This window comes from Ursus arctos, unplaced genomic scaffold (assembly GCF_023065955.2).
Source record: "Ursus arctos isolate Adak ecotype North America unplaced genomic scaffold, UrsArc2.0 scaffold_24, whole genome shotgun sequence".
NCBI lineage: Eukaryota > Metazoa > Chordata > Mammalia > Carnivora > Ursidae > Ursus > Ursus arctos.
In genome coordinates, this window is record NW_026622919.1 from 15,571,618 (window position 1) to 15,587,936 (window position 16,319).

The following is a 16,319-nucleotide window of genomic DNA, read 5'->3' on the forward strand; positions in this document are numbered from 1 at the left end:
TCTCTACCATGCTTCTCCCACCTCCTTTTCTTGATCCACCTTCATTTCTGCAGAATAATGGAATCTAAGTTTTTAACCTATTTTCAAATGAAATCTATTCAACCCTCTTCCCTGAACACTTTAGTAGTCAGTCTCTTGACCTTCCCTACACTCAGTGTATTTTCCTTGGAAGAATGGCAACCAGAAAAACAAGACCATATTCCAGGGTAGATGCCCACAATTTATGCTCCCATATCTATAAGGACAATACTGTAAGCAAGAACATCATTTTAACCAAAAAAAAAAGAAAAAAAGAAAAAATTAGCAGTGATCTATAGAGAGCTCCTGAATATCCCAGATAAGAATTTTTAAAGATTCCCCAAATTTCATGTTCTGTATCTACTGTAAAATGGTATGGACACCCAAGGGAGATCTGTCATTTATAGAATCAACCAAGAGTTATTTTTCATCATGGTTCATGTGACCAAGAATCAGATGGTTCTCAAGAAATCACTTTAAAATGGGATTCTGGGGGTGCCTGGGTGGCTCAGTCGATTAAGCATTAGACTCCTGATCTCAGCATCATGAGTTCAAGCCCCGCACTGGGCATGGAGCCTACCTAAAAGACAAAAAAAAAAACCCTGGGTTTCTATAATTCCTTATACACCAGAATAAATACCTGGACTACCATTACAATGCTAGGAAGTTTAATTTACTCCTGCTGAGAATTCATATCTTACATGACCACAATTTTGTATACAGGTCAAATCCCATTACTTTAATGTTATTTCAATATAAACAAAATCTTAATAAAGAATTTCTTCCCTGTCTGAGGAAAGCATCATAGGAACCTAACTGGAAAGTCAGGACCTTTGAGGAGTGCACTAACCACTCTGCATCTAGACTTTCCAGTCTGCTCTTCTAATCTGCAGATTCTGGACTTGAGCGGCGGCCCAGCCAGTCCTGCTCTCTGCAGACTAGCCAACTCCCACAACCCAAACCCCTCATCTATCCTGTCAATACTGTTTCTCCTGCCTAATGGTGATTTTGTGCAAATCAGTGGTTTTCATAAAGTGACAGACTTTTCATTTGTCTGAAGTCAAGGGCAGTTTCTTGACTTCAGCAACAAGGATCTCCTTTCTGTCCTGAATGGGGTTTCCTCCAATTCTAACCCAAAGTTTTACATATCTTCCTCTCCCTAGAGTTTACTTGTGTCACTAAACGTGTAAATGTATGATAGAATTTACCACCCCCCAAATTCTCTAATTGCCTAATATATTCTACATCCTTCACGTCATCTGTTTGAGCTTTGTGTTTCAGAAATCTTGACCCAAGGCCAGCATACACTTTGGCTCAGTATTTAATGGTGAAATTTACATCTGTTTAATAAAACATGAAAACCATACCCCTCATCAATAACAAATTTTTTATTGCCTTGCCACTGACTGAGACTTTAAGACTTACTCATATTAGAAAGAGTGTACTGAATAACCACAACATGTAACATAACTACAATCTCAGAATTACTTTTTCAACAGGTTCAAACATACTTGGAAAAGGAAAAAATTGCTAACCTGGCCAAAAGAGAATACAATTTTGGTATGCTTTCCTACTAGCTGTTAATCTCCTATTTTAGGGAATTAATAAAGATCACTTGGAAAGAGCAGAGAAACAAAGTAAAAACCAAAAAACTGCACTGAGGGTCCTGTTTAGACTGTATTTGATTATCTAATTTTTAAATGTTCTGAGGTTCGTCTCTTCCCATAAAACCTAACACTGCTACCTGGTGTTCAGCTACTTCACCCCCAAATTATGTATCATGGAGTTTGTTATACACAGAAAATAATCATTTATGAGGACATCAAATACAGCCTTTACAACTGAAGAATCTCAACTTCTGCATTAAAAATGAAAGGGAATTAATTTATTAAAGTGAAACTCTAGTAGACACTAGCCAGAAATAGTTTCCCAAGAAAAAGAGATGGCTGTACTGTAATTTATATCACCTAAAACCATGAAAAAATGCTATCGACCTAGGAGGAACAATCCCTAGTTAAGGATCTCATTTAGACAGTCCCAACTGCTCTGATGGCTCTACAGCAAAGTCACCATTTTGTACTCTGTGTATGATTTCCAGAACCTTCTGGGCCTCGGGGGCTGCTTACAGAGTAAAAAGATAAAATATTGCTATCAGCTAAGACTGTGAGCACTTCTTTAAAAAAAGTAATTACATTTTATATCTCTATACAAACACACTATCATTTTCAGTCAAAGTCTTTAGACATTTTACAGACAGCCATCTAAAGAGTAACCACTGTCAAAAACTGGCAGCAGTCACTATCACATCTGGGACTCAATCGAAGCACTAGGTGGCTTTGGCCAGTACTGGGGGTATATCTTTGGGTGCCATTCTAATGAAACTGGATGGTGTGCCACTTTCAGGGCAATTTGCACGTCCTGGTCAGGGTGTCAAGCCTCCATGTGGCAGCCATTTCCACTGCCCTGGTGCATTTCTGCCCTCCCCAGCCACCTATGCTTAGCACTTCGAGTGGATGTCATTCTGAGCTTCTGGCACACGGCTTAACTCAAAAGGTTTTGTTTTTCCTCCTGGGTACTGTATCTTTGACTCAACAGCTAGCCTCTTACCACACCAAATTATACAAACTCAAGGTACGTGTGTGAGGCAAAGACATACCTAAGCCAAGTGGAGGGTAATAACTCACATGTAAAACAGTGGCTGCTCATGTGCAATCCAGAGGTTAGCATTATTAATAAGATCAATATCTGTACTTTATTTCAGGTATAAATTTGTTATTTTTTTATGTTTCATTACTATTAAAGGAGTCCCAACACTCTCCAATTACTGCTCAGTACGTTACTTCAGCAAGGAAAAAAGGAAAAGCAGTCTATGGAACCCTCCAACTCACAGTGACCTGCAGATCAAATGTTTGCAAGCCCACGATTAGAAACACAATGCCCTACCCCCAGTCTCAGATGGAAATAATCTAACAAAAAAAGATATACCAAAAGACACTATAACCTAAAGATATACATATTTTTTAAGTCCAAAACTAGTATTAGCTATTTACACAGTTGGAATTTTAGGATTTTTTTTTTTTTTTAAAGATTTTATTTATTTGACAGAGAGAAACACAGCGAGAGAGGGAACACAAGCAGGGGGAGTGGGAGAGGGAGAAGTAGGCTTCCCACTGAGCAGGGAGCCCGATGCGGGGCTCGATCCCAGGACCCTGGTATCATGACCTGAGCTGAAGGCAGACGCTTAACGACTAAGCCACCCAGGTGCCCGGAATTTTAGGATTTTAAATGTTAATTCCCTCCTTGAAGTAAATACTTAAATGTTTCAAACTGAAGTTATGATAAAGTGAAAGAGTGCTCAAGGTCCCAAGCTGCTGACAGACACACACTGTGGCTGGCTCCCAGCCTGACCACTGGCTCAGTCCCTGCCTTTAAGGGAGCCACTGTCTCAAATGACTGGACACCGTCTCCTTAAAAAGGGCCTCAGCGGCATATCCTACAGGGTTCTTCTAGGGTTTTACTTTGTTTTATACCTAACTCAGGACATTCTTTCTTAGGTCCTTGCCCATTTCATTTTTCTATATGCTAACTCCTCATGAAAATCCATTACATAATTCAAAAGATAAGTTCTAGATTTTTTCTTAACTTGAGCAATTGATTCTTTTCTTTTAAAAGATTTTATTTATTAATTTATTTGAGAGAGAGAGAAGCAGACTCCCCCCTAAGCAGGGAGCCCAAGGTGTGGCTCCATCCTGGGACTCCAGGATCATGACCTGAGCCAGAGGCAGATGCTTAACCGACTGAGCCACCCAGGCACCCCTAATTCTGATTCTTTTAAAGTTTAATGTAGAACTCATTTAGTATTTCTCTGATTACTTGTGTCATTTTTTTCCAGGACTTCACCTCATTCCCTACGTTTCTTTACATATGTAGGGACTAAAGCTGAAAGACTACCACAACTAGAATTTTTAATGACTACAATTACAGAAAACTTAGAGCAACTTTTCAACTTCAATTTACTCACTGCATTCACTTACTTGATAAGGTTCTGGAAAGCATAACCATCTGTCCATTGTTCAGTAAAAGAGGCCCCATGTCGAACAGTGGTAAAGTGGCCCAATCTCAAGCGGTCTTGCATGCTCTTATCTCTACACGCCATCTTCTCTTGTTTTGACTTAGGGGAAAGGACAAATAGAAAAGAACCTTATTCTCTGATGAGAATTCAGAGATATAGCATGGTGTTTACTTTCTGTACTTTACTGATCCAAGTTTAGTACAACTGGCTGACCCTACATGGTCGTCAGGAAGTACCCTAAAACTTTAAATATGTTCTCTGTATTAATGGAAAAAAGTGGTTTCCTGTCTATAAAATTGATGAATTAAAAGCTGAAACAACATTCTCCTCAGTATCTTCGACATCACTAAAATAACCTACTTCCCTTTTACCAATGCTCCCTGTCTTCTTAATGGCATTCCAAAGATTTCAGCAGAAGTAATCACCAATCTGTGGGAAACCTCTGGCTTATAATAATTTATTTCATTAGCAGCGCTGCTATATTCCAATAGAAGATTAATATGTACTAGGGCTATAATAAAACTTTCAAGAAATAGTTACTAATAACAATTAAAGTCAAGTCACAACTAATCAATTACTATAACAAAGGAAACATCAGCCAATTAAAGTAGTCGCACGTAAGTATATGTCAAACTTAATTTTTTTAAAGCACAAAAAGCACTTAATTATCACATTATTATATATGTAAGTTACTCCAAATACCGTCTCTAAAACGGAAGGGTAGCTATTGTTAAATGTCTGCGATAGTAATAGGATATGCACTTCAAATGACAGGATGAATGTAAGAATGTAGGAGAGAGACACTGCAAATAAATTCAAGTAGGCCACGCTGTCCCTGTCCAATCAACATCACACTCCAAGCAAGGCACGACCAGAAACAATGCCCCAAATGATCACTCTGGATGCTTGGACAAGTGTCCATGTAAGAAAGAATTCTGATGGTCAAATCATAAGACGTCTTCTCCTAAAAAGCCCTACTTTAACATATTTTCATCCCAGGTAAGGAGTAAGGAGCTACAGCAATGCCACACCCTGAGCATCTGGGGATGCAGGGTTCAGGCCACCACGACACTCACCTTTTCTTTTCTTTTCTTTTTTGGGCGGGAAACAAAGCAAAGTTTATTGAGCAATGGCAAAGTGACAGTACAAAGCCCCCAAGGAGGGAGGGGATCCCGACACTCACCTTTTCTATAAGGAGTTTCTTGCTCATTGTCACACACCGATTTAATCGTTCTTTGTACTTCTCTAGCATCTTTTGCTGCTCGTCAATCTGCCGCCTCAAATCGCAGTTGGCCTTCAAGGGAAAACGGTTTTTAAATTAGCTCCAAGGAAGATAGATTAATACAAAAGCAGCTTTCAGGGAGTCCAAACATAATTTCTTATTGCTCAATCAAAAGCAAAATTAAGGTTCAAAGAGCTAAGAGTAACTAGATTTAAAAAACAAATACTTTATTCCTTCAGTCTCTCTTCACAAACTTATCTATTGAGAAAAGCTGAATTGTTACTACAAGCGGGCATGTTTTTCTACTGACCATAGTTTACTCCTCTCAAAAGGCAGCTATAGGTAAATCTAGTCTATCATATATAATAACTAAACTGTCGCAAAATAAAAAACCTACAATTAACGAAATGTTTAAAATACATTCAGAAGGTGATTAAGCACTTTACAGCACTCACAGAATACTTACAAAGGAGAATTAAACACAAAAAAATTACAGAATTTTTAAAAAACCACATAACGTTCTTACGTTCAATTGCTCTTTGTTTTTCTATTCTTATTTCCACAGAGAAAGAGACATAAATTTACATAAATGTTTCTTACCAGAGAAGCCAGGCACACCCGTGCCCACATAAGACAGAACTAACAAACAAGATGAATACGAGGTCCTGGTTCTCAAGAATGCCAGAATGTAAATACACAGTTAATTCAGCTGTGGTCAGAAGGATGGGCTAAATACTTTGAAAAAGTCAAACCTCCTACAATAACAGAGAAGGGAAGAACCACTAACCCAAGGTCAATTTTGACTTGCAATTTTTAAACTTATTCTTGTATTAACAAAAGATCTCTACTCTTTCAGCAAATAAATGCTACTTTATAATAATGTGCTTGAGTTGTGAAAAAAGATTTGGTATTTCCCAATCAAATGATATAAGTGTTTCTGAAACATAAAAAGCACAAATGGAAGATGTAACAGCATACACAATTTTTGAGACTTAACAGCTTCGTTTTTAAAGTGACCAGTGTACAACAGCTTCCATCTCCAATTTCTACTCATATGTATAATTTCTATCAGTTCTTTGTATAGAGTTCTATGGACCATTATCAAAGGCAAAGTGCAAGTACATTGGGGTAAATGTGACTAATTCATAATAAAAAATCTATGGGGTGCCTGGCTGGCTCAGTTGGTAGAGTCTGCAATGTCTGATCTCAGGGTTGTGAGTTCGAGCCCCATGTTGGGTATGGAGATCACTTAAAAATAAAATCTTAAAAAAAAAAAAAAACAGAAAAAGAAAAGAAACTGTAAGACAAAGACTATGTAATGTTTACATAAAATTCAATCTCCTTTTGGAAGGTGAGGATTCCCTTAAAATCCATAATCAAATGTATGGACTCAATCTCTGACAGCTTATTTAAACTTTTAAGAACTCTAGGGGTGCCTAGCTGGCTCAACCGGTAGAGCATACGCCAACTCCTGATCTTGGGGCTGTGAATTCAAGCCCCATGTTGGGCGTACAGCTTACTTAAAAAAAAAAAAATTAAATTTTAAGGGACACCTGGGTGGCTTAGTCGGTTGAGGGTCCAACTCCTGATTTCAGCTCAGGTCATGATCTCAGGGTCGTGAGATCAAGTCCCATCTCAGGCTCCACACTGGGCGTGGAGCGTGCTTAAGATTCTCTCTCTCCCCCCGCTTCCCTCTGCCCGCCCCCCCGCACCACCAGCACTGCTTGCACGCACTCTCTTTCTCTCTCCCTCTCTTAATTAAATAATACATTTTAAAAAAGATTTTAGTTATTTGAGAGAGAGAGAGAGAGAGAGAGGGAGGGAGAGCACAGAGGGAAAGTGAGAGGGAAAAGCAGACTCCCCGCTGAGCGGAAGCCCAAAGCGGGACTCAATCCCAGGACCCTGAGATCAAGACCTGAGCTAAATGCAGATGCTTAGCTGACTGAGCCACCCAGCATACCAAAACACAAGAAAATTTTAAGAACTCTAAATTTTTGTGGTTCTCTAGCACTAACAACTTTGTATTCAGGTTTAAAACAGCACCTGCCTATAGCCTCCTGATGCAGCCTTATCCAACATCTCACCAAAATGGAAAAATCCAGCAAACCACCCATGCCTGCCTGAAAGGAGACATTAAGGAGCGTTCACTCCCTGCCCCTCCAGATCAGAAACACAAATTCTAATCAACTTGAAAAATATGGCAACTGCCTTTGGTGTCTTCCTTTCTGACGTCTCCATTCCCTTGGTATTGTTCTACAGCCAAAGAGAAGACTACAACCTTCAGAAAACAAGGGAGTAGAAAGTGGGTAATGGTGAGTAAAGGTAGCATACTGCTTCCCAGAAAATGAAAGCAGACAGTTTTTCAAATTCAAAAAGCATACTAAGTCAGGATTCAAGTTTTTCATATAATCCATCTTTTCAATCTTAAGAGTCAGGTGACGAAAGATGATGAGCCCATGATCCTTTTTCAGTCCAGCAGAGCTTCTCTGGACAAAACCCTGTCAGTACTGAAATTGGGCTAGGAGCTTTTTAAACCCACAATCTACCTAATTAAAATCTTGGCAATTTGGGGCGCCTGGGTGGCTCAGTTGTTAAGTGTCTGCCTTCGGCTCAGGGCGTAATCCCAGAGTCCTGGGATCGAGTCCCGCATTAGGGAGCATGCTTCTTCCTCTCCCACTCCCCCTGCTTGTGTTCCCTCTCTCACTGGCGCTCTCTCTGTCAAATAAATAAATAAAATCTTTAAAAAATAAATAAAATAAAATAAAAATAAAATCTTGGTAATGCAAGCAGCACCCATATGAACAAGAACAGGAATAAGAGCAACCCCAAGCAAGAACATATGCTAACAATGAAAGACAGAAGGTAGGTACTAACTATGCCTCTCCTCATTGAAAGATGGAGTAAAGGAAACAACCAAAGAACAGACTTAAGTAAAAAATACTTCTGAGTAAGGAAAAAGAACATCAGCTTGAGAACGATGAAAATGATCTCCCTAAAGAATCAAAACAACATTTCAGAATACAGCTTGTCATATTCCATAAAACACAAAAAGACATGGTGTCTATGAAATCAGAGCCAAAAACCATAAAGAATGTACAGCGTGGAGTAAGAAAATGAATTAGGTAAGGGGAAAAAAGCAAGTACACTAAAAATGTAAATAATAGAATCAAAATTGACATAAGATACAGTAAACAGCAGAAAATATAAGGAAGACAGACTAATGTTTAATGAGATTCAGAAAAGAAGGTCAATCATATTAAATAAGACTTGAAGTGATAGAAATAAAGGGAAGAGATCGGGGATTCAAACCAGAAACCAAGGAAGAGGCCAACGTAAGACAGAAAGAGGCAAAAACTAAGCATAACCACACATTTTCAGAATAAAAATTTAGAGACCCATGTATAGATGTACCCTGGCAAAATTTTCTGAAATATAAAATAAGGGGAGAGACCGCCTATAATCATCACAGAAAACAGATTACAGTGTTTGTTCCTTTGGTCACAGTCTTCTCAGAAATAGTAAATGCTAAAAAAAACAAAATGTAAAAGGTGCACACACATGTGTATGTATGTGTTACAATAAGGTGAGAGGAGAAGGCTAACAGGTTAGGACACAAAAAGAATACCTTTTATATGGGAAGGCAAGAGAAAGAATTCAGATGTACAAGGAAACAAAAAACTTAACACTGATATATCCTCCTTGAAAAATAATTACTTAAAATGTATTCCAGTCAACTGAAAGTAAGAAGACAAAAACTGTGATGAAAAAAATGTACTGCGAATAAGTTTAACATGTGTAACTAATTACTGTAAATTAGGTCATAAAACTATAATGTAAGACTTATTCTTATCTAAAATATTAAAATAATGTAATGATGATAGTCTAAAACATCAGATGTTACTCAGACCAGGCATATGGTTTAGATATGTGCTCAATTCCAGGTTTTATAGGAGGGAGTCAAATACACTACTTTTTATTATATTTTGATAATTACAGAAATAGAGGTAAAATCTTCTGGAGCGAGATAATCACAAATACAGTGACTTTTATTATCTTTATTAATAAACATTACTATTATTGTTAATAAACAAAATCCTTTCTTCAAACAGTCTTACCCAACAAGAAAGAAAACCTGCAGATCTGCACCCATCTGTGTCATGGGAGCCCTGGAGGTTCCTCCAACAGAACCTTCAGGGCCCCATGGAGCCAGCTGGAAAACTACTGCATTAGTACAAATGATGATCAAACCTACACCTTCTAAATCACTGCAGAAGATTAAATTGTTAATTAATTTTATTTAAGATCAGTAAGACTAATTTATACATGCACTTATATGTGTGTGTGTGTGTGTGTGTGTGTGTGTGTGTGTATGCCGCAAATGGCTCGAAATTACTGAGGGAAATGTAACAAATGTTTTACTCGGTTAAAGGAATTACGGGTGTTGTATTTTTCAGTATTCTCTAAACTCATTATAAAGAACATATACTGCTTTTATAATAAAAAACAAAGATTTTTAGAGAATGGGTTAGTCAATATGCTAAACTGCATATTAAAAATTTATTTTTAAAATATCATGCTGTATTTCCTAGAAGTATCTTTTAAATTCCAGATTAGGGATTTTTGAAGTTTTTCTTGTAAGCACAAAAACCTTCAGACAAATACTTATAAAAGACACAAAATGCAAATGTAGGGCTGAAAAGTACCTGTGAAATAGTTTTAAAAATACAAGAATGTAATTTCTCTGGAATAAAAAAACAATATTTTATGTTGTTTCCCACAGTTCCAGATGAAACACAATACTCCATATATCTATCTCTCTAGTGTATATTTAAATATTAAAATCCTAAACATAAGATTTCCAATTTAAAGACAGAACTTAGAATATCAGTTTGGGGGCGCCTGGGTGGCACAGCGGTTAAGCGTCTGCCTTCGGCTCAGGGCGTGATCCCAGCGTTATGGGATCGAGCCCCACATCAGGCTCCTCCGCTATGAGCCTGCTTCTTCCTCTCCCACTCCCCCTGCTTGTGTTCCCTCTCTCGCTGGCTGTCTCCATCTCTGTCAAATAAATAAATAAAATCTTAAAAAAAAAAAAAAAAAGAATATCGGTTTGATCCTAGTTCCTATTCAGATTCCCTCAGATTAAAGGAAAATATCCAAATGTTTATTATTTGTTATTTGGTGACAATAATTATGATAATATGTGCATAATCCAAATATACGTAGTATCAATCAGTGCTTGTCGTAAAATCTCTTACCACATTTTAATACTTACTCTTAACAAATCATCTATTCTTCCCTCCTTCTTTTCTAAGTCAGAATTCTTACTGTTTTCTAGTGCAGATATTTTTTCTATTGTGAGGTCAGACTATACAAAGAGAAAACAAATTAAGATTAGTCTCAAAATATTACATGTCATTATACTTTTCTCATTACTTTTCTGGGGGAAAAAAGTACTTGCAAACATAGATAGCCTGGAACCACATGGCTAAAGAAATTAAATCGCTTTCCTCATCCTATTTAAGCCTTATATTTTGCTACACCTGCACTTCAAATACATATTAACTCTGGTATCAAATACATGAATTCTCAAATGATTGTGCACTGAGCAATACAGAAACATACTACTCTAGAAATGAAACTAACTTTGAATAGAAAAGGAGTTCAGAGGAGAGAGGACCCAAATCTCTAAAGAACTAATACACCACCTAGTGGAATCAAAGAACAATAAGAAGGGGAGAAATGGTTTTCTGAATCAAGTCTGTTCAACTATCCAAAAGCTCTCATTCAAATAAAATTAAAATCTGCTCCTGAAGGTTGTATAGCTCTTAAAATTAAAGAAATTCTCCTAGATTGCCAAGCATCTTGTCTTGAAGGCAACACGCTGCCAAGAGACTTCAAGAAAACACAGTGTACTATTTGGCTAGTTCAACACTACAGAACGGAGGATGTATCCACTATCCTTTTCAGATACTAACTTTGAATGTTCACAACATTCCCTAAGTTAAAGAGTTTCTGAAAACTCTTTAAGGAGGGAATTATGTTGGTGTGCCACATGTTAAAGGAGTCTAGCTAGGTCTCGTCAAATAAGGAGGTACAAGGAATAAATGAACTGCTTTCATAAAGTAGGGAATTCACATTCACTGAAGTGTATTAGAAGCATTGCCCTACTAAGCATTTTGTATACATTGTCTGAGAGAACTAGATAACCAACCACATTTTACAGATAATTTGCATTCAAGAACTGAGGCCCAAAAAGACACTGTAAGTTGCAGAGCCAGGATTTCAACCCAGGCCTAGAGGTCTCCACAGTAAGTGCTCTTTCCTCACTCAATACCATGCTACAGTATAAGGATTTCTCTGCAACACACCAGATTGGTAAAGAAACACCTCAAAAAGTTAAAGCACCTTCCAAAAGACTTTAATACTCAAAATGCAAGCTCTGAGTATAATACACACAAATAATGAGGTAAAGTTGGAGAAATAAAAGAAAGACAAAAAGAGGACTCATAGATTTTGTATGTGGTTAGCAATTATTCCTAAGCACATCTTTGCCTCTGTATATTGATCACCGACCTACCTGGGTCTGTCTGTGCTGGATGGAGATCTGTTTTTGGGAGCTGCCGGAATGCTCTGTGTTGCCAGATCCCGTAGAGGATGGACTGTTTTGCTGAGCCTGTAATAAAGTATATCAACCAATCACTAGAAAGTTTTGCATCTTTCTCCACAGACATTTGTTTTGTTTTTTAGATTTTATTATTTTTCTAAAAGCATTGTCTATACCCAAATGTGGGGGTCGAACTCACAAAACTGGGATCACGAGTCCCAACTGAGCCTGCCAGGCATCCCCCTCCACAAACATTTGTATGAATGCAAACAATTATATAAAACAAACTCCTTGGGATGAAAGTCAGAAGTCAGGGCCGTACAGCCAAGATGAAAGTAGAACAATTTAAATGAGAAGCAAGGTTTAACATGATAGCATGGATCATGTCCCTGTAAATAGTTTGAAGTATCAAATGTGCCCAAATGAATTTTTAAATACGTAAATTAGAGAAAATTAAAAATTATTCCTGTAATAACATGTTTTCTTTTCTTTTCACTTATATGGCAATATGCTCTTGTCAGAAAAGGCTGGTAAAGCATCCACTGCACAGGGGAGGCCTGGGACTCTGGGCAGAAAGAACTGTAACTACTATTCAGAATAATCTAAATCCATAAACATTATCCATGAACACAGTGGTCCAAAAATCCAGGATGATTTCGAATATTGTCACTTGCTGACTGTAACTCAGACGCAAGTGATAGGGCATTCTAAGACATTTTAAAATTAAAAGGCTTAAGTCTTAATACAATTTAACTATTTAGGAATACATAATCATACTCCCAAAAGTCCTTTTTACTTTTTTAACATTTTATTTATTTGAGAGAGTGAGAGAGAGATTGATGGGGATGGGGATGGAGGCAGAGGGAGAGGGACAAGCAGACTGCCTGCCTTAATGCGGAACCCCATGTGGGGCTTGATCCCAGGACCCCAAGATCATGACCTGAGCCGACGTCAGACACTTAACTGACTGTGCCACCCAGGCACATTGCCCCCAAAATCCTCTTAAAAACAAGAATGAACCTAACACGATACAACCCATCACAGACATAATCAGGAAATACTGGATATTCTGAGGATTATGGGCTAATGGCAATACACCTACTGCTACAATCTATCAGAGAATGTAGTGTTTCCACATGTGTGAATTTTCTGATACTTTCTATATATTCCTTAAACTATTTCTCTTATTCATTAACATAGGACCAATGTTGTGCCCACTACCTACTGAGTAACTACTGCCCACTAACTGCTTCACTATGATGGTCACAGGCCAATCCTTACAAAACCCTATAAAGTAGTTATTATTATTTCCATTTATAGATAAAGAAAACGCAAATCAGAGTTATTAAGCAACTCTGCAGGGTCACAGAGCTAGTAAATGGGAGAATTAAGGGCTACCTGTATCCATAAGAACCACTCTCATGGGCCACAGCAGACTGACCAGCTCTCATTAACAATTAGGGATACTGTCCCAAGCAGGCTTGTACGTAGGGTAGGCAGTATTATCTGCATTTGCATTCATTCATTCAACAACTGCTCACTCCCTATGTCTAAGCACTATGTTAGGTGTTAGGGACACAATGACCAAGTTAAACAGACACAAAACCCACAGGCCCAGTCATTATTCTGCCTTAATAAAGTTCATAATCCTGGAGAAGATTTATTAAGAACTCAGTAAATATCTGTTGAAAGAAACTGTTAAATAAATAATCATATAATAAACACAAAACTCCAACTGGGGTAAGTGTCGTAAGAGTATACAACAGGGCACATAATCTAATCCAGAGTCAGGGATGAATTCCTCAGGGAAGGAGTAGTATCAGAGTTAAGATTTGAAGGAAATAAGCAGTCAAGGAGAGTAGGCCGTCGGATCATTCCTGGGAGCACATCGTGAACACAAAGAGAAGGGAGAAAACTGATGTGGGGATCAGAGAAGTAAAACGAGAAAGCATCTCACAGAGCCTGAACGTGCAGAGCCTGGAAGTGATTAAAGCCGTGAGCAGAGCCCGGTGTAGCGAAGGCCACAGCACTGAAAATGTTCTTTACTCTTTATGATGCAGCAAACCTTTTTGTTTACTTACTAGTTAATAAGGGTCATCATCATGAACCTCAAGTATTACACTGAACTACTAGCATTATCTCCTTCAGTTATCATTAGATTGCTCTTACAAGCCTCTCCTTTTAAAGTGTATTTCTAAGCAAATATGACTGTTACAACTATAATTATAATAACACCCAATAAGCTCATGGCTGGGGCACCTGGGTGGCTCAGTCCACTGGCATCCAAGTCTTGACTTCAGCTCGGGTCACGGTCTCAAGTTCGTGAGATTGAGATCCCACCCGACCCACTGACAGGGCTCTGCACTCAGTGGGGAGTCTGCTTGGGATTCTCTCCCTCTTCCTCTTCCTCTTCCTCTCCCCCTCCCCTTAAAAAAAAGAATCACATGACTGACTAAAAGGCTATTCTATAATTTCTAGGTTTTGGTGTACACGCTTTGCTAAAATGCCTTCTTACATGTGCTCATTTCTGATCCTAAGTTCTCTTCCGGCAAATGGGGGGGCTAGAATGTAATTCAGTGGGGCGTTTCCAAATTAAAGCTTTCTGTAAAAACAGATGTACAAATAGCCCAATGATAAGTAAAAATGCAAAAAGTTAGCTGAGCAAGTGCGACACGGGTTAGGAGGTGGCAAATCCTCATAAAAATGAAAATAATACCTTCAAAAGGTAAAAGAACTACAGAAATATAAGGACCTATTATTGTGACAAGTGAGTCCACAGTAGAGAAAAATGCTCTAAGTCTGATCATTCATTCAGTATTAACTGTGAGCCTCTGTGCCTGCTCCTGGTTAAACTCTAGAAATGCAAAACTGGAAAACAAAGAGTTTACAGTCTCCCCAATAAGAACAGAAGTTGCTGGCCTCGCTAAGCAGGCCACTGTGGTTGTAAATTTAGTCCAACCCCTGCCTTGCAAAACACTCTCCCCAGATGTCTGTATTCCTTATTCCTATCATATAGGTAATATGGTTTCAAATTCATGACGGTAAGCTGGATCTCCAAAGTCCTACCGATATGCAAAGGTTGTTTTTTTTTTAGTAAGGGGGGGGATGAGAAGGGACAGAGAGAATCTTAAGCAGGCTCCAAGCCCAGCACAGAACCTGATGCGGGGCTCAATCTCACAACCTTGAGATCATGACCTGAGCTGAAATCAAGAGAGGGATGCTTAACTGACTGAGCCACCCAGACGCTCCTGATATGCAAATATATTTTTTAAATGAAATCATAACAGCACTAAGAAACAAGAGTCATGGATCAGAAATATTTTAAAACTTTAAATTTTAAGAAACATTCAAAAGTAGCTGGGTTCAAATCAACAGAAAAAGTGAAATAAAGTCATAGCTCAAAACATCACCAGTGAAACAGGCTGGGTCCTTTCAAGGGAGCTCCTGAAAACTTTACACTGAGACCTAACATTTGCAAAAACCAGGAGTATCCATGTGACAATTACCACACAATTTAAAACCTATAAGGTCCAGTAAAGGTCCCCTTTGGTCCCCCCTTGCATACTGAGGGGACTGGATACTACTAACTTCTGACAGGACAGAGCACAAGAACAGATGTCTTAAACAAAACTGGAAAAAAAAAAGTAAATATTTAAAAATGAAAAATAAGTGGGTCCAGGGGAGGGATGGCTCCTGGTGTGAATACTGTGGCTTGAGGGAAAAAAGCAAAGAAAGTACAATACCCCTGCCGTCCACAAGTGATATAATGGAGAAAGAAATGGAATGTACTGCGAAGAGTAAAAGAGTTTACCCATCAAAACAAAGCCCTCCTTATTTTGACGCTTGTGGAGGAGCTGGTCTTTCTGCCCAGAGTCAACCGGGCACTCAGACCTCAGTCAGCCCTCCCACCCTTTGGGGAGCAGCACGATGCTACTTGCGCAGGAGAACACACGCCAACAACCTCTATTTACCACCCTAATTCATTCAACTAAAGCCAGACACACATTTGCAAGAAACCGACAGCACAAATGAGAAGATACAACATAAAAAGACAAAGATCCAAGAGAAAACAGGTAATTCAATTAAAACAACTTTAAAAATAAAAAGTTCAAAGAGGGCCAAAGGATACTACAGCTATGAAAATGAAAAAACAGCAAAGAATATGAAAAATAAACTTAACAAAGTAAGACAGATTAGCTAAACAATAAAATGAACACAGTTGAATACAGAATCGGTCATCTGGAAGACAATGTCAAGAAAACCTCCCAGAAGATAAAACACAAAGTCAAACAAAGAAGGAGAGAAAAGTTAAGAAATGTGAACAACACAGAGGCTCCAAAACACAATCTATTAGGCTTTCCAGAGGAAAAGAACAGAGAAAAATAATCAAGGAACAGTAAAAT

At 38.3% G+C, this 16,319-nt stretch overlaps 1 protein-coding gene across 6 annotated transcripts in view; it reads right to left on the minus strand.

Annotated features, from left to right (window-relative positions):
• TLK2 (tousled like kinase 2) overlaps positions 1–16,319 on the minus strand; it is a 107,471-nt gene that overhangs the window by 31,569 nt on the left and 59,583 nt on the right. For all 6 annotated transcript variants that reach the window (XM_048225399.2, XM_026512541.4, XM_026512540.4 and 3 more), the window contains 4 exons: positions 11,890–11,985; positions 10,585–10,677; positions 5,274–5,384; positions 4,053–4,189 (listed from right to left, as the gene is read on the minus strand). In XM_048225399.2, the coding sequence (XP_048081356.1) occupies positions 4,053–4,189; positions 5,274–5,384; positions 10,585–10,677; positions 11,890–11,985 (437 nt within the window). The remainder of the gene's footprint in view (positions 1–4,052; positions 4,190–5,273; positions 5,385–10,584; positions 10,678–11,889; positions 11,986–16,319) is intronic.